We start from the raw sequence: 25,210 nt of genomic DNA, 5'->3' as shown, positions 1-25,210 counted from the left end.
CCATTTACAGGGGAGGCCTTATTGCTTTGTTGAATAACCCAGGGTGCTTAGGTTGAACCACCCTGAGAATCACAGTCTCCAGCAATGATGGACAAAGTCCCCTCAGCTTGATTAAAAAAATTAGGTGGGCCGTTATTGGGAAATGCTTAAATTAAAAATCAATTTTAAAGCATGCTAAACTGACTCACAGTGTCAATGTTACTTTATTCAATTAAGAGCCATTGTGCTGCATAGGACCAAATTTGCCTGACCAGGAGTGAGGAGGTGCCAGTTCAGATCCTCACTCAGCCAAAAAGCTGACTTTATGACCTTGGATCACTTCTTATATTTTGGCATGGGCCAAATCCCAGAGTTTGTTCAGCAGTGGAAAGAAGGAATGACCCCACATTTGAGGCCTTCTGCTCTTGTGTACCTGCAGCATTCAAAAGCATAAGAAGTTTTGGATCCACTCTCCATCATTCAGAGGACGGAATCTAATCTGCTAAATCCAAAGCTCTTGCGTGCCCCCGAATAATGAGGTTTCTTAAAATTGCTATAACATTTTATCCTTTTAATGTAAGTGGATGGAATTTGCAAGCAAAGGAGCCACTTTAAAGTTGATGACGCCTGCCAGATTTCAGGAAGATTCATGCAGGTGTTTTTCATGCAGGAGAACTTTAAAATTTATTCTTAAAACAAAGGGGGGAAAGATCTCTGGCTTTCATTTTCTGCCAGAATTAGATGCAAATTGTAGGTAAGGTCACTGCTTCTGAAAGGATGAAGCCTGCCAAATTTAAGAAATATAAGCACGACTTATATTTGCAATGGCAGACTTTACCATTGGGGGCTGGGAAACTATAAATCTCATCCCCTCTCCTTGTTTGTTTGGCGGGGGGCAATGAGTTTGAAAACTGGGGTCAAGAGGGAGGTAGCCCTGGAAAGAAACCTTCAAAAGTTCAGACATATAGGTTGAGGGGCCAGCGGTGCAGCAACCCCCGCCGGCGCCTGGGCGGACCAAAGTTGCTGATATTTTTTTTAGGGCAGCCGCTGATTTCAGGGACAGGAAGTCGCTGCAGCACCCAAAACACCCAGCAACTGCTGTGCTGCCCTCAAGTTCCCCTGCCACCCAGAATCCCAACCCTCAATGCACAGCAGCCACCGTGACACAGAACAGACCCTGGTGCCACCCTACAGACCCCTGTGCCTACCTATGTGCCCCCCCCCCAGGCTGGCTCCTCTACTGCCTTCATTATAAAAAAGTGGAAAAGCCAGCTGTTCCTTGTCGCTGCCCATTTCCTGGTCAGCCTTTGCAGGTATAGACTTACAGAGGCAAAGAGCTTGCAGGCGGAAGTGTGTAGCCCATATAGGCCAGAAAATTTAGTAGAGACTTCATCCACACAAAGGACCTGAGAACTGCGTATATATAATTCTATATTTGCTCAACTCATGTCCAAACTTTGCTTTATATGTCTCATGTCACAGCAGGTAAATTTGCGTATGTTACAAAAAACTACCAGTCCAAAGCCTCAGTGTAGTCATGTTTGCAGTTCTTGATTTTATTGGTTTGTGTTCAAGCTGGCTTTCATTGAAAGCTTCATTATGAAAAGCAGGCGTTTGGAAGGGCTTATTATTGGACAACCACCTTTGCCCTACTCTTCACTGGGGTCCAGTTTCCTGGAGCCTTTAATTATACTATACTTTTTCACTTGTTGTTTAGTTGTGTCCGCCTCTTCGTGACCCCCTGGACCAGAGCACGCCAGGCACTCCTGTCTTCCACTGCCTCCCACAGTTTGGTCAAACTCATGCTGGTAGCTTTGAGAACACTGTCCAACCATCTCGTCCTCTGTTGTCCCCTTCTCCTTGTGCCCTCCATCTTTCCCAGCATCAGGGTCTTTTCCAGGGAGTCTTCTCTTCTCCTGAGGTGGCCAAAGTCTTGGAGCCTCAGCTTCAGGATCTGTCCTTCCAGTGAGCACTCAGGCCTGATTTCCTTAAGAATGGAGAGGTTTGTTCTTCTTGCAGTCCATGGGACTCTCAAGAGTCTCCTCCAGCACCAGAATTCAAAAGCATCAATTCTTCGACGATCAGCCTTCTTTATGGTCCAGCTCTCACTTCCATACATCACTACTGGGAAAACCATAGCTTTAACTATACGGACCTTTCTTGGCAAGGTGGACCCATAATACTGCAATATCTTAGTCATCCTAGCTCATATACTCATCAAGCATCATATCAGAACAGGACATCCAGGTTTGAAGCAAAGATCTCATATCAGGGGCTGAGGATTGCCAAATTTGCCCTGACTTGACTCAGATGGCCCAGAGTTGCTTACCATAGCTGCGTATTTACAGGGCTACTTGGAAAGCATATTTGCTGCTGTGATAACAGACCTGGCAGACAGATCAAGCATAGCAACATGCTGTCAAAAGCTTACCTGGCTGTCAGGTGCACAAGCGTGACGGAAAGAGAAAGATCCTTCCGTTGAAGTGCGGGGAAAGAAAGACGTTTCAGCCTTTAAAGGACCCTGACTAGTGGCAGTCAATAAATGCTCATTTTATGACCCCAGAGTTCTTGACTCTCTGTGTTCAGTTTGCCAGGGATGATGGATAGTTTTCAGGTACCATCCCCATAGAATCCATGACAGATAACTTCCTATGGCTGCACAAGGAAAGATAAACTATCATATTAAAGCAGAGCATCTAGATCTGCAGTCGTTGTGCCACCCCCACCCCCTGCTCTGAGATGCTCTGGCGCACTCCCCCGGGGCACCTCCTCACAAGACGTACAGTTCTGAGCTAGGTTTTTGCTGGGTATTTCAGTAATCCCCCTTTATCCCCGCTGCCACCACAGATAATATTTATCTGGGTACTCCACCCCTAGCATAGGGTATAATTCAATTAATTTATGAAACAAGAAACAAGCGTTTTATGATTCCTTAGTGTACATAAGTATATGGTTTCAGTCTTTTCTTTATCTTAATGTGTTACTTTATTACATAAATAAAGTAATTATGTGGATGGCGCTGTGGTCTAAACCACTGAGACTCTTAGGCTTGCCGATCAGAAGGTCAGCGGTTCGAATCCCGGCAACGAGGTAAACTCCTGTTGCTCTGTCCCAGCTCATGCCAACCTAGCAATTTGGAAGCATGCCAGTGCAAGTAGATAAATAGGTACCGCTGAGGCAGGAAGGCTAACGGCGTTTCCGTGCACTTTGGTTTCCGTCACTGTGTTTCGTTGCGCCAGAAGCGGTTTAGTCATGCTGGCCACATGACCTGGCCTGAAAGCGAGATGAGCGCTGCAACCCCATCCCAATGCCTTTAACTGGACTTAACTGACCCAGGGTCCTTTTTTTCATTACATAAGGACACGGGTGGCACTGTGGGTAAAAGCCTCATCGCCTAGGGCTTGCCGATCGAAAGGTCGGCGGTTCGAATCCCCGCGGCGGGGTGAGCTCCCGTTGCTCAGTCCCAGCGCCTGCCAACCTAGCAGTTTGAAAGCACCCCCGGGTGCAAGTAGATAAATAGGGACCGCTTACTAGCGGGAAGGTAAACGGCGTTTCCGTGTGCTGCGCTGGCTCGCCAGATGCAGCTTGTCACGCTGGCCCCGTGACCCGGAAGTGTCTCCGGACAGCGCTGGCCCCCGGCCTCTTAAGTGAGATGGGCGCACAACCCCAGAGTCTGGCAAGACTGGCCCGTACGGGCAGGGGTACCTTTACCTTTACCTTTAAGGTAACAATGGCTAATATAATACCGATCCTATTTTAAACTATCCAACCCTGCTTCACACCCACGATGAATAATTATTATATGAGTATTTCTCCCACCTTTTACCACCCACTCCCAACCCAACCAACCCTGGAGGTGCAACAATAAAACTGTAAAGCTAAGCAGGTCTGGCATGGTTTCAAATTGGATGGGGGACCCTCTTGAGATCCCTGCATTGCAGAGGGTTTGATTGGATGACCCTCAGGGTCCCTTTCAAGTCTACGATTCTAACCCTCAACTCTCTTCCAACTGAACTCAAAATGCTTACCTCCAGGAGTGCTACCCTCCTGACAACCACATGACACTCCCCTCACCAGCACCTTGCCTCTCCCCCTCCCCACCCTGTCCAGAAAAGTGGCAGTGATACTGGTGTCAGGATAACACCGCCCCAACCTCTTCTGCTTAAATCTGTAACTAAATACAGTGGTGCCTCAGTTTTCGAACAGAATCCGTTCTGGAATGCCATTCGAGTTCTGAAACGTTCAAAAACTCAGTATGGAAGCCTCAATACGGAAGCTGCGTGGCATGTTTGACTTCTGAGGCATGTTCCAAAACTGAAGCATTTATTTCCGGGTTTACGGCATTCGAAAACCGAAACGTTCGTCAACGGAGACGTTCGAAAACTGAGATATCACTGTATATACTTCAGTTTGCATTTTATCACAAATTGCATGTTTAAATAATATTTCATTACAAGCTACATTCCCAAATACATACTCAACGTACTCATTTCTAAAATATTTTATTCCAAAATGTACATTTTTGCCTGCATCTTGAGCTGAGAACTGTATCACAAAAATTGGATAAGTGTGGAATCTGAAGGATAATTGTGTTCCGACCTGCGTATAATGCCAGGACGTGTACATTAGGTTAGTTTGCTTAGAAAATGTGGGTCAATTGAAATTCTCCTCCATCTTTGGCCTTAGGCAAGCGATACATTTTGCACCAGAGCTGACGGACGAACGCAGGGCTCTGGCTAGTGCAAGTGTTGTTGATATTCCAACACATGTGAAAAGCCAAGGCTCATATACTTGGCAGAGAAATATAGTGGGAAGTAGTGCATAAAACATTCCTCATGTCAGATCTCATGCAGTGTTGGCTGACTGGTTATTAGCAAAAGATATTGCAAGACTCACACTGAGCGGTGGTGTTTTCACCAGCCAGCTTGGTATATGAACTTTAGAGTATCATAAAAGCACACCTCAAATGAGAAGTGCTTTTTTAAAGTTGCCAGCACTTTTTCAGCTCTTTAATACACACACATTAAAAAAACCTGACAGTACAAAGAACGTAAGGTATCATTTATTAATGGGTTTATTAAATTAACTCTAGAAGCTTCGTACCAATCTTTCGGTAATTAATGATCTCGCTCTAATAACCTGTAAATTTATAACAGTGTTCTGACAAATCTTTTTTATTTCCTCACCCTTACCAGATTTCTTCCATTGCCCCTTGTGCACATTAATATTAGGTCGCAAACTCTTCATATTTTCTGATGGAATTGCTAATGGAAAGATCAAAACAAAAAATATTATTTTAGGGTGAATATTCAGCTTGTTACCATTTCATCAAACCACTACAATTTTCCTTGTGATAATTCGCCCCCACAATCATCGCATTGTATGTATGAACCATAAGATTCTGTGATGACAAAATTCCCAAATGATTAATACTATTATGCTCCTGGTTTGCCTGCGTAATATATTTTTATTTCTATATTTATCCGTTTATCATTATTTAGTCCCAGCATTTCCAGTTTCATTTGATTAATTTTATACGCTACAATTCATAATTCCTTACAGAACATCTTTAACAATTCATTGTATTAATTTTTTTGCAATGTTTTTATTGTACTTTTATATATTGCTATACACCTCCTTGGGATGCAGGTGGCGCTGTGGGTTAAACCACAGAGCCTAGGACTTGCCGATCAGAAGGTCGGTGGTTCGAATCCCCACGAGGGGGTGAGCTCCCGTTGCTCAGGCCCTGCTCCTGCCAACCTAGTAGTTCGAAAGCACGTCGAAGTGCAGGTAGATAAAGAGGTACCACTCCGGCAGGAAGGTAAACGGTGTTTCCGTGTGCTGCTCTGGTTCGCCAGAAGCGGCTTAGTCTTGCTAGCCACATGACCCAGAAGCTGTACGCCGGCTCCCTCGGCCAGTAAAGCGAGATGAGCGGCGCAACCCCAGAGTCTGCCACGACTGGACCTAATGGTCAGGGGTCCCTTTTCCTTTACCTTTATACACCTCCTTGATATTTCGTATGAGTTGATATCTATCTATCTATCTATCTATATCTATCATCTTGGGCCACCTGAATTGGAATTTCCCAAGGAGGGAATGGAACTGAAGTAGTTCCACACAGATTTGTGCGAATTTGAAACCAAACTCCATCTCTGATGGTGCTAAATAACTACTACTACTACTACTACTACTACTACTTTATTTAGCGGCAGGTTCCACCTTCTTAATGGTTCTGAACTTCCACTATAAAACAACTAGCTGGTGCAGACTAGCTAGGGTTTAAACCAGATATGTGGACTGGCAATAAAAACCCAGGATATTTCTCTATTTAGGAGTTCTCTGCAGGCATTCAGAGTGTGAGATACACTAGATGGTGCTGTTGACCTATACTGGAATATAGGGGGGTTGTCAGAAGGTGTTTTAAATATCATTTAGGATGCCCAAGCCATGACACATTTCCATCTCCAAATTTCTTTTGAGATCTAGCATCAACAAAATAAATAATAGAAGGAATCAAGCTGTTATTATAATTATCTGTTATATTAATTGCCTTTTCGATAGCATCCTTTAACTGTTTGCCCTTACTTAATCTTTTTCAATCATTTTCAGCCTCTTAGCCACCACTGTGGCTAGAATCTTACCGCTGGCATTAACAGTGAAATTGATTTTTAGGGCTACACAATTTCTTACTGGGTTTGGGGCTTTAATATCTAGGTTTTCTTTGTTTCGGTCCAAGAAGCAATATTTATAATATAAATATAATATAAACAAACAGTCCCCTCCAAACTGGTGTTATTATTGTAACATTAAACGTAATGGAATTCTACTGTTGAGCCATCAGGCCCTGCAGTCTTGTTTAATGTATTAAAATTAAATAATGTTCTTGGGCCTGTTGACTTAACAGCACAATAGCAGCTACTATTTCTTGTATAGGAGTTACTATCTTGAGAAATCCACTTGCAGCTTTTCCTTAAGCTGTTGGGAAGAAAATGGAAGATTTACCTGTCAAAGTTTTTATCTTGGACTGCTGCGGTTTGTCAAAATGATGGACAGATTCATCTGTTGGCTTTTATCCACCTTGATTCCTAATCTGAGCCGAGGCAGGGGGAAATTCCAAGTTATTCAAAGGAAAGTTCACTTATCTCTAGTGCAGTCATTGTGATCACACCGGGAGTCTTCCCTTTCTATAATTTTATATAACAGATTGTTTAAACACCCCTATCTCAGCTGCTAATCTTCATTGGAAATTCAGAAAACACTGTCCTATGGTCTGTTATTCTGCCACCAGGGGATACAGTCGTACCATGGAAGTCGAACGGAATCTGTTCCAGAAGTCCGTTCGACTTCCAAAACGTTCATAAACCATAGTGCGGCTTCTGATTGGAACTTCCTGCAGCCAATCAGAAGCCACGAAAGCCCCATCAGATGTTCGGCTTCCAAAAATAGTTCGCAAACCAGAACAGTCCCTTCCAGATTTGCGGTGTTCGGGAGCCAAAACATTTGATAACTAAACTGTTCGGAAACCAAGGTATGACTGTATTGTCTTACTCTGAACACCCCCTTCCCCATTCCTGAAAGCTTCCCTTTCCCTCTGTTACTGTATTCTGTAGTCCCTTTTACTACAATATCCTGTGTCCTACACGGGTCTCTGAAGGAGACTATGTCAAATCAAAACTTTTGTGTTACAGTCCATGGCCAGCCTTAAGAAGGCTATGTTAGAAAGTTGGCCAGAGCAGTTTCATCCAGGCAAAAAGCAAACATAAATGTTTTTAATCAGATCTGGCTGCAATTAATACAGAATTACAACAATTCAAAAAACATTTAGCAGTATTTACTATTTGGGTACACCGTTGCAGAGGAGGTCTGGAAAGGAAGCAGTTCATAGGGTTTTGTGCCCATGTAACTGGCCTGCCTGTGTGCTAAAATCAAGAATCAATTGTCCCCATGCAGAGATTAATTTTCCTAGGCAATCTCCCTAAAAGCAAAAAGGAGGAGAATGATTTACCATAGACAGGTATCGAAAAATACCAACTTTACAGGAATAGCTGGAAGGTGTGGAGGCTGTTGCAATGTGTGATATACACATTCCGGGTGCTTCTGCCGTAGTGTGGCATAACTGCTTTTAAATTACTGCCTCAACAAAAAGCATTGGGTATTAACAATCATTGCTTGTATTTAAACCATTAAGGCTGCAGTCCATTTGGGATTTGCTTTGGAGTAAGCCTCATTGAACAATGGGGTTTTCTTCTGAGCAAACAAGCGTAGGATTGGCTTCGGCCCTGCAGTGCTGCTACCAATAGATTTGAGGTAATGAGGATCATAAATACATTTGAATGATATTTCCCTTCATTTGGTTCTGGCAGCTGCAGAGGCAATCTGTGTCATCTGAAGGATCAAATGTTTTTCTTGTGGAGATTAAATATGAGCTGTATTAATCATAGGAAGGAAAATGGGCTTCAGGGACACCCGTACAAGATAGCACAGTCGTGCTTTTGATTTGCTTCTGACCTCTTATGGACTGAAGAACTTGACGGGTGATGAATTACAGCGCAGCAGGAAAAGCCAAGCTATAGCATATGGCTAAATTCTAATTTCCCCCCAAGGAGAAAAGTCCAAAATGACCCTAAGATGCATTTTAAGTCTTGGGATGTGTCATTTCTGAATGATATTAAGACAGCAAAGAAAGCAGAAAGGAGTCATTTTATATTGAAGACTTGTATGAAAAATCAATGCAGGGCTTTCTTTCATGGATGAACTAAATAACACCAGACCCAGTAAAGACTTTCGGAAGGGGCACTGCTTACGTTCTCTTATTTATTGCATTTTTATCCTCCCCATCCTTCAAGGAGCTTAGGACAGCGTACATGGGGCTGTTCTGTTCTATTAATCTGTACAATAACTCTGGAAGGCCTGTCAGGGTGGTTTGCTCAAGTAGTCAGCCAGACATTCCTAGTAAGTTGTTATAAATAATGATTTTATGGTAAGTGCCCATTGAAAGACAATCTTTAGAAAGAAAACTGTCCTCACAAAGTAGACTTTCCAAAAAGAAAATACCGGAAGTCATCTTTGCATATGATGGTCATATGATGCTATTTTCAAAATTCTACATGTAATAAATTATAACAGGGGTTGCCAACCTTTTTGGACTAGCAGACACATTTCAAATTTTGAGAGAGTGCCGTGGCCACCAGTCACGAAATGACTGCCATGGAGGGAACATGGCATAACACAACATTAGAGAGATAACCATCCCTATCTACCTTCGGCTTATTGGCAAAACCTATTTGGTGTTTCGCAACTTTCCAACTTGTTGCAGGACCTTAGCCAGACCTAGCAGAATAAACGCAGAATCCACGGAAGCAATTGGTGACTTGGCTGCAGACAGGATAGACGAAGCAGGAACCAGGAACTTGTAGTTAGGTGTTTATTATATACAGTGGACTATATACAGGAACAGAACATGGATCTTATGCTAGCTCTCTCTGACACGACTCACAACTCCTACACTGACACACTGAATCACTGAACTCACAAACTACCAGTTAGTGGGCCATTAATTATCCCTCCCTTGAGAGAGCTTGACCAGTCAGGGAGCTGTCTCCATGCCTCTGTTATCACCAGGCAGACTTACTCCTTCAGATTGCCTTCTGGCTGTCTGCCAAACCTTAATTGACTCTGTGTGAGTAGCTGCACGTACACAGTTTCCCAACACCCCCTCACAGCTCACACACAGTGCAATTAACTTCTGAGCACATACAGAGTATTTTACCCAACTACCATGGACCGTCAGTTATCTTCTGCTCTTCCCATTTGTTGATCTCGCTCTCTCCCGCCCTCCAGCTCTCAGTTTCTGGGCCACCCGTGAGTTCAGGTTGTCAGTATAGTACATCAGTGAATTAATATGGAGTCCATGTTTTTCAAGGTCAAGGAAACCAAAGGACATGTTATCATGACCATCAAATAAATAGTAATTGCTCAAAATAAAATAAAATGGACCTGTCATTCGCAGTGTAATCCAAAGGCTCTTCTCCACTCAGGTTATTTTTAATGGAGGTAGTTGCGTAAGGTTGGTTGATTGATTTAATTTAATTTATTGTATTTCTATAACGTTTCCATTCAAATGAGTGCCAAAGCGGCTTGCAAACAACAAATAACAAGAACATAAGAGAAACTTAATTACAGCATGAGGCTAATGCACAGGCAGAGGCGACTACAGCTGGTCATTGCAGGCTGCCTGATGTAAACACGGGTAGGCTGCAAGTGGAACCCTGAAGAGCACAAGAGCTACCGTATTTTTCGCACCATAGGGTGCACCGGACCATAGGGCACACCCAGTTTTTTGGGGGGGAAATAAAGGGGGGGGAATTATTTTTTCCCCCCAGGCGCGGGGCTGGGGCAGGGGAAGCTCGAGCTTCCCCCGACCCCAGCCCCCAAACAGGCAGCTCTCTGCAAGCCGTGGGAGCCCAGCGCTGGCTCCCGCTGCTTGCGGGGAGGTCCGCGAAGCCTGGACGCGCTGATCTCAGCGCGCGCAGGCTTCAGCATGCAGGCAACTCTCCGCAAGCAGCGGGAGCCCAGCACTGGGCTCCCGCTGCTTGCGGAGAGGTGTGCGAAGCCTGGAGAGCGTGAGGGGTTGGTGCGCACCGACCCCTCTCACTCTCCAGGCTTCAGCGAAAGCCTGCATTCACACCATAGGACGCACACACATTTCCCCTTCATTTTTGGAGGGGAAAAAGTGCATCCTATGGTGCGAAAAATACGGTATTTAAAAGGTGGTTGTCAAGATCATCTGGCTTGGAGTAGGGTACAAGGGCGACCATGAAGTCTTTCAGCACTCTGGAATCATGGAGAGCTCCAATATAAAAGAGGAGATAACTGAAAAGACTCATAATTCTGCTCAAGCTGGATGGGGTCACCCTGTTTCTTTGCTCCACTCTGCTATAATGGTGAAGAGGTGAAATTGATTTCTATCCAAGCAGACTTCCCTGGACCAAGCAGGGTTTATCCCCAATCATCAAGTGGCTGATTTGGTTCACAGGTTCCTGAATGCAGGCCATCTTAGCAATAAAAGCAAACAGCCAGCCATACTTTTATCTCCACATGCCCTTAAGGTATTTGGTGGGGTTAAACGGAATTGGGGTGGGGGAGGGTTTCCCTAAAACTCAGGTATATTCCAGTCTACAGCACATGAATGGTCATGACTCCCAAGTCAATCTACCTTGGAAGGGACGCCAGGCAGGATTGCCCAGTGTCACCACTGCTGCTTGTGGTGATGATTGAGACTTTAGTTCAAGCCATCCATGCAGACCAGAAGGTAAAAGGAGTAAAGCTGTGAGGAATACACCACATTATTGTTTTATTCGTGGGTGGTGCCCTCCTAATGCACATTAATCCAAGAAAAGGCCATACATGAACTGAAAAGGGGGTTATTGCACTTCCAAGGCGTGCTGAGATTTGAAAAGGATTTTAAGAAGCTGAACATGATAGACTTCAGCACCCCAGCCTCAGAACCAAGGGTGGAGGGGTGACTACAGGAATTCTCTGATTTCCATCTACAAATGGGCAGCTTCTGAGACCTGGGAGAATGGTCCCCTAGGATCAGAGACCGCTTCTGAGGTTGAACTTCACTCTGCTTTTTTAGGGGGTGGGTCAGAGCGTTGCCATATTTCTAGAGGTAAAATTCAAGACGCAAAAGTTGTTGAGCTATTTTCACCAGTTGAATTCCAGACGTATGGAAACCCTAGTGAGTCAGGTTCTTTCTTATGTTTTCTTGTGTTTTTAATCATTTTTAGGAGCTGCCCAGAGTGGCGGGGGCAGCTCAGTCAGATGGGCGGCATATAAATAATAAAATCATTATTATTATTATTGTCAGACAAAGACATCTGTAGAGAAATGTGTGGGGTGAGTGAGGTTTGAATCTCCCTGCAGTCACCACCACTCTCCTTTTTTGTTTTTGAAGCAGGCTGAGCTAGCCTTGCAACGGGTCCCAGCACTACTAAATGTCATTTTGATAAATGTCAGGTGCCTGCCTTGCTGCAAGAACTGTAGGCAGCCAGTTGCGCAAGCCCATTCTGTGTGGATTCTCACTTCGTTGTGTTTGCATAACAATGTGCAGCGGTTTACCAGTGTTGCGTGTTGAGGTCCCCAAGCCACCCCCTAATAACTCACACATCACACATCAATTTTGGTTTGGGTTTTTGGCATGATTTTGGCCACAACTTTATTTAAATACACCCAAGTGAGTGGTTGCTTAGGCATTGGTTCCGACTATCTGTCCTTGCCCAGGGGACAGAACTGGACTTCCGGATTCCAGCGGAAGCCAGTGTGGGGAACAAATTTTGGGGAGAAAATGAAGCTGGGCCTCAGTCCCTCACTTCTCACCCTCATGCTCCTGGTGGCTTGCACGGCCCAAGTCCGATGCCAGGGACAAGGACGAAAAGAATGGCAAGCCCCTGGATTCCTTTAACGGAATTCCCTTTCCGCACCACCATTGGAGGGGTAGGCACTTACCCCTCCACCAACCAATCTGAACCAATGCCTAACCGCCAACCTTACAAGTTGTGACGATTTGCTACGCAGTAGGCAAAACCAAATGGCACCAGCCAATCAGCCAAATGGACAAATTCCTACCAGGCCCCTGCCTCAAAGCAGACGACCCCATGACAGGCATAGCAAGGCCAAGCAAACAACCCCCCCCCCCCAATACAGGGAGGGTGGGCGGGTGATCCGGTGCAAGCAGCCAAGAGAACGCTCCAAGTTGGGCGACCAATATTTAAAACCTCTGACCCCTCCTTCAAAATTGGTAACAAGCATTTCTCCCCAGCGACCTGATTAACCAATTCACTGCCTGGGTCCCTCCACAAATCCGCCTAGCAACACTGGGGTGGCTTGTATCCCCCACCGCAACACCTGCTCTCTGCTAGGGAGAACACGTTATGTCAACTGCTGATGCCAACCCCTTGACAAGAGTGTCCCTGTTTTCGTCTGTCAACTGTTGGAAGGTGTGGGCCCCACTTCAGACATTACATTCATGTATTCCTTGAAGCCATGCTAAGCAAAATGTAGTAGTAGTCATGAATTCAATCAGATTTTACCTAACTACATGTGTTGTGTAAAAGCCCCGGTGGGAACAGAACAACCCCTAGGCCAGCAAGCATTGGCGTTAGGAAGGACACACACGCAGAATGTCCCACTGCAACAGATTGGAAATTTGCTTCTCTGGACGTTTCACGAAAGGCCTTTTGGTATCAGTAAAGGCATGGTTCAAAAAGTGTTGAAATCAGTCAAGCGATTTTCGATTAGCCCTGCGCTCTTCCGTCATTTCAGAATCAGTTCTTAGTTCATCCAAATCTGTATTTCTAATACTTGACAAATTCCTAACTGCATCCTTGAGAGCAGGAAATGAGTCCAGGTGAAAAAAGGAAGTAATTATTCAATACACAAAGCATGTCTTTTCCTTCGGAACTATTGTTTAATCATACACTGATTTATGTGGATCTAATTACATCATTGGCTAATCAATTACCATGTGGCATTAGGTGGGGGGGGGTTTCTCTTTTTTTGGTGAGGAGATGACATATGTTATTTGATCTAATGGGAATAATTGCTGTTATGTACATTTATTTCAAGATTTTTTCTGTTTTTTAAAAAAACAAAGATGGTTTCAGTCTATGTCAACATCTTCTTTGGAAGTTGGAACATATAATTCTCTGGGAGTACTGATACACCGGGGACCAGCCAATTATGAAGAGGCCGTATATTCAAGAATTTCCTGTCATTCCTGTGTTCAATGGAATCCTAGTCGTTAGTCCGACAGAATCAATGAAAACCTTGCACTGACGTTAATGGGTTATGGATACAATGGTGCATGCTTTTTTTAAAAAAAAAAAAAGAAAAAGACTGTAATAAACCTTTATAAGGGCTTGATTTGTATTTTTTTTTAAGGCCTTACAAACTAATGAATGCAGAATGTAGCAGTAAGCAAAATGAAGGCTAAATAGTTCAGTGCAAAAGTGTCTCACCAATACAATACCATTAATCTGTTCTCTTTTTCTCCTTTCCTGCTTTTCTTCTTTCTCTACAATAGAAGTGGAACAAAAAGGTAATTAAATACCTTTCACATGTTTTTCTATATATACACATACCCATTCTAAGCAATCACGGGATAAAATATTTAACAGTCTAATGCTTTACTTGAAATCCTTTCATCATTAATTTTCGCCATTTTAATCTATTGGTTAAAGTTGTTGGGGGGGGGGGGTTTCTGCTGCTAAGCAATTTCACCTAACATGTCGCCTCTTTCCTGGAAATGTTTACTGGCACCAAGCTTCTTTCCACCCCACCCCTTGAAGGATTGAAAATCTATTCCCCTTTCCTTCTGCACCATTTACGGAGCAGTATGAAATAATTTAGAAGGACACAGCTCTTTTCCTTCCTGCCGTACTTGCATGCAACTTGCTTTCAGTATATCACCAAGGCATCGAGGGTAATTTAGAGATCCTCAGAAGGTTCATTCCCCTCTGTTATGTTACAGCAGTTTTATATTTGTCAAGTGTTTAACCGTATAAAGCGCTGTGCAATTTTTATAGGTGGCTTCTGTTCAAAAGGTCGACAGCTAAATTGCATATGCATTGTGCATTAGGCAGGTGTTGAATCCAGTGTACATATAAAGGATCAGGATCGTGCCAAGGAGTGTACATTCCATGTCCATTTTGCACAGAGATGTATGCAGGTGACCCAAACCCTCAATTTCTTGGTGGGGTGGTAAATGGATCCCATGTGCATATGAGTGTACGCATGTTGTCCCATGACAATCAAATATGGAGTTGGGAAGAGTGCCTTGCGTGCATTCAGTTGTCAGATTGAATGGCTGCAGAGGACCAGCATAAAATTGCACTGTGCCATTTCACATTATCATTTACCCATCTGATTTCTGGCTAACAGCGCCAGTGTTGGTGGAAATGTGTTGCTCAATTGATGTTTGCCCTTGCAGTTTTATTCTGATGAGCTGGGACCCTCCTTCCCGCTGGGAAATCCCATCCTGGTTTCTGTGGGAAGGAGCCCACTACATGAATTACGGCCAATAATTTGGGGCTTCCAGTTGACTCTGTGCAAGAAGGAGCTCCTTTGCAAAGGTGGCATTACAGAAAGTAGGACTTAGGGACACCTTTAATTTTGGATTAATAGCTAGAATTGAAACACAGTCATGGGTGAGCACACTCTCTCACACAAACACACTGAAGAAGTGTATCTGAAGAAGTGTGCATGCACATGAAAGCTCATACCAAGAACTAACTTAGTTGGTCTTTAAGGTGCTACTGGAAGGAATTTTTTTGTTTTGACTATGGCAGACCAACAAGGCTACCTATCTGTAACTACATCAATTTTTGGATTAGCCTTGGTGCTGAAATTCTCAAGTCATTTGTCATGGGAACTGCAGACTATGACATAAGTCCATATAGCTATGTAAAACTGTGTATTCAATCAATTAACAAGTTGTACCCTGTATTTCCCATTAGAAATCAAGCAGAGAGAAAAGGTTCATTTCCCCGTCCATGCCTATTGGGACGCCATTAATTATCAGCCCCTTCAGCTAATGCTATTTGCACTTTAAATGCAAAGATACATTTAATGCCACCGCCAGTTTGATCAGGTGTGAGAAACTGCAAGTAGGACAGCTGTTTCCCTGCCTTATTTCCCATCAAACTAGGGATATGGGTGCAGGAGCCGGAAACTGAATAGAACATATATACAGTATACAAAAGGAATAGGCCTGTTAAAAACGTTGAGTATGAAAAAGGGAAAACAAAGGGGGAAAATCTGTAATAATCAGGATTTTTTGTTTCTATTAGTTTAAATCAATTTATTTATTTATTTCATAAAATCTCTATACTGCTTGATCGTAGAAGAAAGCTCAAAGTGGTTTACAAAAAAAGATAAAAACAATTAACATATCACTAAGAGAAGTTTACAACCATCATTTAAAACACACAAAAATTTAAAACCACAATAGATGGAAACAAATTAAAAATCGCATTAACTTTCTAAACAACTTGGTAGAAATGTCTTCAGCAGGTGCCAAAAATAAGACAGTGAAGGCACATGTCGTATATCAATGGGCGGAGAGTTCCAAAGTGTCAGTATTCTTTCAGATTGAGTTCTTTCAGATGTGATAATTGAGAAATGGCAATTGAGAACTGGCAGCTTGGTGTCTAAAACCACGTTTGGTTAGGGGTTACGGGGATGCAAAATTATTCTGAAGTCTGTGGAGTGGATTATTTCAGCTGGTCGATCTTGATTTACTTAAGGCTTTAATTCTCCTGTATTTCAGAGGACTTTCCCTATTGATTTAAATCTTGATCCTAGCCTTCCTCCATTGAGCTTTTCCCTTATTCTTTCTCTCTTCCTCTTGGCATATTCATTAAATGTTCTTTCTTTACTTCTGTGGCTGCATTCTGTTTAGGTAGCAGCTTTCGAAACCCTTTTTCATTATTTAAAGCATTGACCTGTAAGAGGTTTGTTTCCCTTTTGTATGCTTTTAGAGTTGTTGGGGTTTTTTTTTTTTAGTTTTGTTTTTTTAGTTGCTACGGAATTTTTACTTTGCCGTGCAATAATATCTGTTAATTATATAATTTCAAAGGAGGCACATTTGCCAAGGGACTTTTTGAAAAAGAGGAATGGAGAATAGTTCTTGGGAACTTCCTGTATCCTCTTTTCAGCATGAAAAGCCACTCTCACATTCATATCAGAGTTTAGGAAAGCCTGAATTTCTTTTGAGCTCTCCCTTTGTTCTTGAGCTGTGAACTTCTAAGTGCATGCTAGAGAAGGCCAGCACATTTAGTAACCTGCTTTGTTTTTAACTTTTTCCCTCCCTTCAGTTTTTCTTTGTCCTGGACTACTAAAAGGAGTATATCAGAGTGAACATTTATTTGAATCCGATCACCAGTCAGGAGCCTGGTGTAAGGATCCATTGCAGGCTTCTGACAAAATTTACTACATGCCATGGACCCCTTACAGAACTGACACTCTAACGGAGTATTCTTCCAAGGATGATTTCATCGCTGGGAGACCAACTACAACTTACAAGTTGCCGCACAGGGTGGACGGCACGGGGTTTGTGGTGTATGACGGGGCTTTATTTTTCAACAAGGAACGAACCAGGAACATTGTCAAATTTGACCTACGGACAAGAATTAAAAGTGGGGAAGCCATCATTGCGAACGCCAACTACCACGACACGTCCCCTTACCGGTGGGGAGGCAAGTCTGACATAGACTTGGCCGTGGATGAGAATGGTCTTTGGGTGATCTATGCAACTGAGCAAAACAACGGCAAAATAGTCATTAGTCAGCTGAACCCTTATACCTTGAGGATCGAAGGGACGTGGGATACGTCTTATGACAAGAGGTCGGCTTCCAATGCGTTCATGATTTGTGGCATTTTGTATGTGGTGAAATCTGTCTATGAAGATGATGATAATGAAGCGACAGGTAATAAAATAGACTATATTTACAACACTGAGCAAAGCAAAGAAAGTGTTGTGGATGTTCCTTTTCCGAACTCCTACCAGTACATTGCTGCGGTGGATTATAATCCAAGGGACAACCTTCTTTACGTATGGAACAACTACCATGTGGTTAAGTACTCTTTGGATTTTGGACCCATGGACAGCAGAACAGGTAAGGCTTCTTTGTTAAGTTTTTGGGTTTGGCATCCTATGACTTGGCAGCCATGTTGGGCTATGGCTTGGGGCTAAGCTGCGCAGCGGCAGCAGGAAGGACTGATTTGGAATGGAACCAAACTGTTTTCCCAATTTAAATTGCCTCCACCTCCCCGAGGTCCTTATTCCTGAGATGGGAGATGTGTACGCACATTGTGGTTAGAACTGCCCATAACATACTTCACCTGCGCACAGCTTCGGATTTGATTCCTGATATCTCTAGTTTTGGTGTGTGTGTTTGTGTGGAAAGGGGTTCTGTTTTTCTTTTGTTTTTAAGATGTCTTAGCTGCCCCTAACCATAAGGTCCCAGGGCAGGTCAAAGCAATTAAAAATACAATTATAAAAGATGAAATCATCACAATTATCGGACATAAAAATCAGATCCAAATGGAACACAACAATTTATAATTTGAAAGATCTTATAGGCAGTAGGCCTAGAAAATATTCCAGTTTGAGACGCTGAAGAATTCTCATCACTGGGGCTGTTAGTACTATGTTAGATGATAGACGGCTGATCTCACTTGGTAGCAGGTTGCGCTGAAATGAATATGTGATTTTTATCCATGCTAGCAGAACACTATTTTTTTTATTAAAAAAAAACCACTGGTTTGTTGTTGCTTGCTTGCTTGCACAAATAACTCTAGTGTCTGTACTGGATTGTCTTGCACTTACAGACTTTGAGAATCAGGGAAAATGCCTCGTCGCACACAGAAGCATGTAACTGACCTCTGCTTTTGTTAAGAGAAAAGCCACTGCAGTTCTTTATCCCTTTCCCTCACTGCCAATTTTCTGCTGCAGTTCTGCCCCCATCCCCATGGAGTTTCAGGTGCATGTTACCTGTTAAGTTGTGGGGGAACATATCAGACGACACAGCGATTCTTCAAACAGCTCTTGTTTATTCAGAGGCCAGAACAGAACTGAACTGAAGGGTTCAGCCAGCCTGCTTATATAGAGCTCCACTAGAACGCAACAGTAACTACTTTCTGTAACTATCCAATCACTGAATGTCACTTTCAATCCCTTATTTGCATATGTGGACCTGAGTGAAAACTATCTACAGTATCCCCCTGCTGGCCCAGGGTGAGAACTTCAATACATAACATCACCCCTCGCAAGCATGCATATGTAACCAGTGATGGCCTCAAATCTACTAACAGAAAACATTCAATATTAAGTTTTCAGCAGTTTGAGTCTTGAAAGCTGCTTTCAAGCCATATTCAGACCCCTCTGAAATTTGGGCCTAATTAAAAAGGGGGCTCATTCTGTACCAGTCTTCCGTGCTGCTCCCTTTCCCCAAGCTTATCTTGGCTACTAGAGAAGCAAGTGAAAGAAACATGGTTTGATTTCTGATTTGGGAAAAGTTTTAGGGATGCAGGTTTGTAATTTGGTGAAATCCTCACAGGGTCTCAAGATTCCAGCAGGGATCTGTTTTCACCAGGTCAGATGAAAAATAAATCATATTTTCCTTTACAGAAAGGCACTGCAGGTTTTCTTTCCTTCCTTGCAGAACCTTTCTCTTGTGTTTGCTTTTTAAACGGGTTTTATTCCGCAATTAAACACAGGGGGGCTGTAAAGGTAAAGGGACCCCTGACCATTCGGTCCAGTCATGGCCGACTCTGGGGTTGCAGCGCTTATCTCGCTTTATTGGCCGAGGGAGCCGGTGTACAGCTTCCGGGTCACGTGGCCAGCATGACTAAGCCACTTCTGACGAACCAGAGCAGCGCACAGAAATGCCGTTTACCTTCCCATCGGAGTGGTACCTATTTATCTACTTGCACCTTGACGTGCTTTTGAACTGCTAGGTGGGCAGGAGCAGGGACCGAGCAATGGGAGCTCACCCCGTCGCGGGGATTCGAACCACTGACCTTCTGATCGGCAAGCCCTAGGCTCTGTGGTTTAACCCACATCTGGGTAGGTTTGCCTAAATAAGAATGTCTTCAGTAGGCCCCAAAAAGAATACAGTGAAGGCACCTGCCTGATATCAATAGGTAGGGAGTACCAAAGTATTGGTGCTGCCACAGTAAATGCCCGAGTCTTGCAGATGTGTCGTGGGTTTCACGTGGCTCCTGTAGAAGTGCCCATTCCACCAATTAAAGCAGTTGGGTGGGCGCAGATGGGTTAAAGCAATCTTGTAGGTAAACTGGCCCCAAGTTGTTAAGGGCTGTACAGCCTAATAGTAAGATCTTGAACTCGGCCCACTAGCAGATCAGCAACCACTGCAGACATTTCGGAGTCCAGGTGTTCTCTGCTGACAAGGCCTCATTCCCCCGTCAGCAATTGCGCTGCAGCAATTGTGCTGCACCCCTTTCACACGATTGCACAGCCTTGGCACACAATCTCACCCACTCAGACATATACAGTGGTGCCTTGGTTTAAGAACAGCTTAGTTTATGAACAACTTGGATTAAGAACGCTGCAAACCCAGAAGTAGGTGCTTTGGTTTGTGAACTTTGCCTTGGAAGCAGAACATGTTCCGCTTCCTGTTGAGCGTGTTCCATTTGTAAATTGAGTCCCCCGTTGCTATGGGAAAGCATGCCTTGGTTTAAGAACGCTTTGGTTTAAGAACGGACTTCCGGAACGGATTAAGTTCGTAAACCAAGGTACCACTGTACTCTGCTGCTCAGCCCTCCTCTCCCCCCCCCCCCCCGTCCCCAGGATGACCCACTCTTGTCCATGCACTGGGGGGAGAAATTTAACCCTTCCCATGTACTGGGATTGAAACCAACTCTGACTTCTGAGCTGATGCACTCCATTCAGCGGAGGGAAGGCAGTTTTCTTCCTAATCCACACACACTGGAAAGGGAGACTTAATCCTTTCTTCCCAGTTTAGACGTTTCCAGGTGTCTCTTTTGATTACTGTACCTGTATCTGCAATGACAAGGGGTGCGGGTGGCACTGTGGGTTAAACCACAGAGCCTAGTACTTGCCGATCAGAAGGTTGGCGGTTTGAATCCCCGTGACGGGGTGAGCTCCCGTTGCTCGGTCCCAGCTCCTGCCAACCTAGCAGTTCAAAAGCACGTCAAAGTGCAAGTAGATAAATAGGTACCACTCTGGCAGGAAGGTAAATGGTGTTTCCGTGCGCTGCTCTGGTTCGCCAGAAGCGACTTAGTCATGCTGGCCACATGAGCCGGAAGCTGTACACCGGCTCCCTTGGCCAATAAACGAGATGAGCGCCGCAACCCCAGAGTCGGCCACGACTGGACCTAATGGTCAGGGGTCCCTTTACCTTTTTATCTGCAATGACTGTATCTTTTGATGACTGTATCCCAGCATAACCCAGTGGAGATCCACAGGTGAACTTTCCCTGTTTCTCAGATCCACACTCATCATCTGAGGAGCAGGGATGGCCTGATTTTCATCCCCATCATCCCACAGGGAGACGAGAGAGGCAGTGTGGCATAGTGGTTAAAAGTGTTGGACTGGGACCTGGGGGAGCAGGGTTCAAATCACTTGGCCCTGAAGTTCCCTGGGTGACCTTGGGCTAGTCAGTGTGTTCTCTCAGCCTGACCTACATCACAGGGTTGTTGTGGAGATGAAACAAGGAGGAGGACCACGTAGGCCACCTTGTAGGGGGAAAGTGGAGTATAATAATAATAATAATAATAATAATAATAATAATAATAATAATAATTTAATATTTATACCCGGCCCATCTGGTTGGGTGTCCCCAGCCACTCTGGGCGGCTTCCAATCAAGTGTTAAAAACAATACAGCATTAAATATTAAAAACTTCCCTAAACAGGGCTGCCTTCAGATGTCTTTTAAAAAGAAGATAGCTGCTTATTTCCTTCACATCTGAAGGGAGGGTGTTCCACAAGGTGGGCGCCACTACTGAGAAGGCTTCTTGCAGTGAGGGTCAGGTATACAGGACTGAGGCCGTTTAGGGCTTTAAAGGTCAACACCAACACTTTGAATTGTGCTCGGAAACCTACTGGGAGCCAATGCAGATCTCTCAGGACCGGTGTTATGTGGTCCCGGCGGCCGCTCCCAGTCACCAGTCTAGCTGCCGCATTCTGGATTAGTTGTAGTTTCCAGGTCACCTTCAAAGGTAGCCCCACGTAGAGCGCATTGCAGTAGCCCAAGCGGGAGATAACCAGAGCATACACCACTCTGGCGAGACAGTCTGCGGGCAGGGAGGGTCTCATCCTGCGTACCAGGTGGAGCTGGTAGACGCTGCCCTGGACACAAAATTAACCTGCACCTCCATGGACAGCTGTGAGTCCAAAATGACTCCCAGGCTACGCACCTGGTCCTTCAGGGGCACAGTTACCCCCATTCAGGACCAGGGAGTCCTCCACACCAGCCCGCCCCCTGTCCCCCAAAAACAGCACTTCTGTCTTGTCAGGATTCAACCTCAAGCTGTTAGCTGCCATCCAACCTCCAACCGCCTCCAGGCACTCACACAGGACCTTCACTGCCTTCACTGATTCTGATTTAAAAGAGAGGTAGAGCTGGGTATCATCTGCATACTGATGAACACCCAGCCCAAACCCCCTGATGATCTCTCCCAGCGGCTTCATGTAGATGTTGAAAAGCATGGGGGAGAGGACGGAACCCTGAGGCACCCCACAAGTGAGAGCCCAGGGGTCTGAACACTCATCCCCCACCACCACTTTCTGGACATGGCCCAGGAGGAAGGAAGTAAACGAAGAAACACATCCACTCTGTGTACTGTGATGAGGATGAAACTTGCCAGGTCAGGTGAAGGCGGACTGTTTTGTTCCTGATCACAGCACAGGAGGTGGGAATGTTTTCATTCCGCTGCTCAGCACCCTGTGGCAGGGATGGGATTTGACCTTCCCAATCCGCTGTGTGGAAGGGGAAGGCTAACAGAAGGACAAAGGCTTGAATGGATCAGTGCCAGAGGTCTGGACTAGGCTCACATATTCCCTGTGCTGGCCTTAAGCAATAAAAGTAAAGGCGTTTCGGGAAGAGTTAAGAGATAATCAGCTGGCAGCAGAGAAATGGGAAAAGTGAGACTTGACATGAGCTAAAATGATATCGAAAGAGGTGGCTACTGAAAATAAATTTAACGGAGAAGGTGGAATTGTGGATTGACAAATAAAGGAGGCGTGTTGCCGGCAGCAGTAGAAAAAGAAAAGACAGCTGTCAGGACACTCTAATGTATTCCATTTGTTTTGTTCATAACATAGTTTTTATTTTGAAAAGAAACGCCTTGAGTGTCATTACAGGGATCCCAAAATACCTGGCTGTGATTCACACGCTCTTGCAGTGCATTTGTATATGACGGGAAGAAACAGAGGAAAAATGAGCCTGTGTGTGGCTTTGAGGTCTTTTGTGGAAGTTGGAATTATTGAAATATTACATTAAGATAGAAATATTGGGTCCATTTTGTGTGTCGAATGACATTTTTGAAAGCTTTGATATGTATCTAAATCTATACAGTCGTACTTTGGAAGTCAAACAGAATCCGTTCCAGAAGTCCGTTTGACTTCCAAAACGTTTGAAAACCAAAGCACGGCTTCTGATTGGCTGCAGGAAGCTCCTGCAGCTAATCGGAAGCCGTGAAAGCCCTGTTGAACGTTTGGCTTCCAAAAATCGTTAAAAAACCGGAACATTGACTTCCAGATTTCGATCGTTCGGGAGCAGGCAGCCAAGTCATTTGAGATCCAAGGTACGACTGTAGTTTGCATGTCCATGTTTGTTGGTGGGAGAAAATGGCTCTCCTTGCCGGCCCAAATCGTATGAAGATGTAGGTGATATTTTGTATCGGGGAAGGGGGGGGGACAGCCCAATTTTGCCAGCAGAAACCCCCTGCACTCCGAATCCCATCATCTGCCTGGCTCCTTGTCTCTTCCACTATGTTCAACATCTTTATTTGAAAATAAACAGATTTTTAAAAATAATAATAATAATAGCAACATTTTGGGGTGCTAGTACTGTCTTTTCCACTGTATACACTACACACAGAAAATCTACAACTTAGGGAAGAAGGCCAGCAAAACATTTCATTAGCCAATACATCCTCGTCTTTTTTATGAGGTAGGAAGATCCCAATCCCATATAAAAGGGCAGGAAGGGAATGAAGAGAAGTCAGAGCACTCCATCTTTAATATTTGGGATAGGGGCGTTCCAGGACTGAGCAACAGCACCTCCTGAGATGTGCTCTTGTCATCCTTCGCTAAGCATGGAAGATGATTTGCAGAGACAACTCCCTGAAACAATAGGCCTATGTTTATTGACTGCCTTCCACTAGCATGGTCAAAAGTGCTGCATTATAGCAAATTACTTCATTTTTACTGGGCAACAGCAAAATTGCAATAATATCTTGCATTTTAATAGCATCTCTTAAATTATCTTTGCTTAATGGGAATGATTGTTGAGGGCTTGGTGATGAAGATAAATACGTAGGCTGAAGGCATGAGTCAATATTACGGTGTCATAAAGTAATTTAATTCATTAACTGAAGATTTAAAAGTGGATTAAATTGGGAATTTAACCTATGAAAATATATTCAGCACCAATGTTCTTGCAGTATCTGAGGACATCATAGTGCTTTGTGGCGGTTCTGGAAGCTTGAGGCTGGAATTGGGGAAACAGACATTAAAAAGAAAGAAATAGCTGTTGCTTAGCATTTTTGCACCATCAGAAATTGGATTTAAACATGGGGAGAAACAAAAAGTTAGAATTCAGTAAAGCAAAACACACATTGAATTTGTTCAGGCAACTGGGGCCACATTCCAGGAATAGTGCCTAAAACCGAAATCACATATAGTCCAAGCGCATTGAGTCCAATGGCCATTGAGTTTAGTGGGATTGCCAAATCTGCCCATCCCAGATTTCTGCCCCCTTTCCTCCCCCTTTTCCAAGCACATAAAGATGAACGAGCATAAGTTAAATGCACATAGGTTGCGAGTTTCCCAAATATCCTTAATATGTGGGCAGAATACCATGAAGGGGATAGTACTGAATATCTATTCCCAAGCCGAGCAGACTTTGGAAATCCCCAAACAAGGAAGTTTTAAATAAGCATTCTGCATTCATCTCTGAAGTCCAGCAGTTCATTTATCACGATTTCCCAAATTGCTCGTTTGTCAGGGCTGAGACAGGCTGTTGCCTTAGTTATGTGTGAAAAGGGGTGTGAGAGCATGGGTGATGGTCTTCACAGTGAAAGGCGAAGAGGATGAAAGGCAAGCAGACCACGAACCCACCCTACCGTGGTCCTCACTGCTGTCGCTAAGAGGCTGTCTTCATGCCCTGACAGCTTTCATTGAAGAATTCTTTAATCTCTGGACTCAATTGATTGGTCCAGCCAACTCTCTGTATTTAATAGTATAGCAAGGCAGTTAGGCATGAGCAGACCCTGCAAGTCTCCCTATTTTCCAGGGACAGTCCCGGATTTACGAAAGCCATTCCAGTTTCTAATTTGATCCAGGATTGTCCCACTTATTCTTAGGACGTCCCTATTTTCAAGGGAGAAATGTTGACGGGTATGGAGTTATGCGACCCCCAAACCAAGGAGATAAGTAACTAGACCAGTGTTTCCCAACCTTT

The 25,210-nt window shown here is 44.2% G+C and overlaps 1 protein-coding gene across 29 annotated transcripts in view; it reads left to right on the top strand.

The window, feature by feature from the left end:
• Positions 1-25,210, top strand: part of ADGRL3 (adhesion G protein-coupled receptor L3) — a 543,408-nt gene that overhangs the window by 311,873 nt on the left and 206,325 nt on the right. For 22 of the 29 annotated variants that reach the window (XM_028711325.2, XM_028711329.2, XM_028711310.2 and 19 more), the window contains 2 exons: positions 14,063-14,077; positions 16,854-17,654. The exons of 2 other annotated variants lie outside the window; for them this stretch is intronic. In XM_028711325.2, the coding sequence (XP_028567158.2) occupies positions 14,063-14,077; positions 16,854-17,654 (816 nt within the window). The remainder of the gene's footprint in view (positions 1-14,062; positions 14,078-16,853; positions 17,655-25,210) is intronic. 5 more of the 29 variants (XM_028711334.2, XM_028711311.2, XM_028711333.2 and 2 more) reach the window with 1 other exon arrangement.

Source organism: Podarcis muralis, chromosome 17 (assembly GCF_964188315.1).
Source record: "Podarcis muralis chromosome 17, rPodMur119.hap1.1, whole genome shotgun sequence".
In the NCBI taxonomy this organism is placed as follows: domain Eukaryota; kingdom Metazoa; phylum Chordata; class Lepidosauria; order Squamata; family Lacertidae; genus Podarcis; species Podarcis muralis.
Note: the sequence above shows the minus strand (reverse complement) of the source record. Positions and strands in the feature narration are given on the sequence as shown.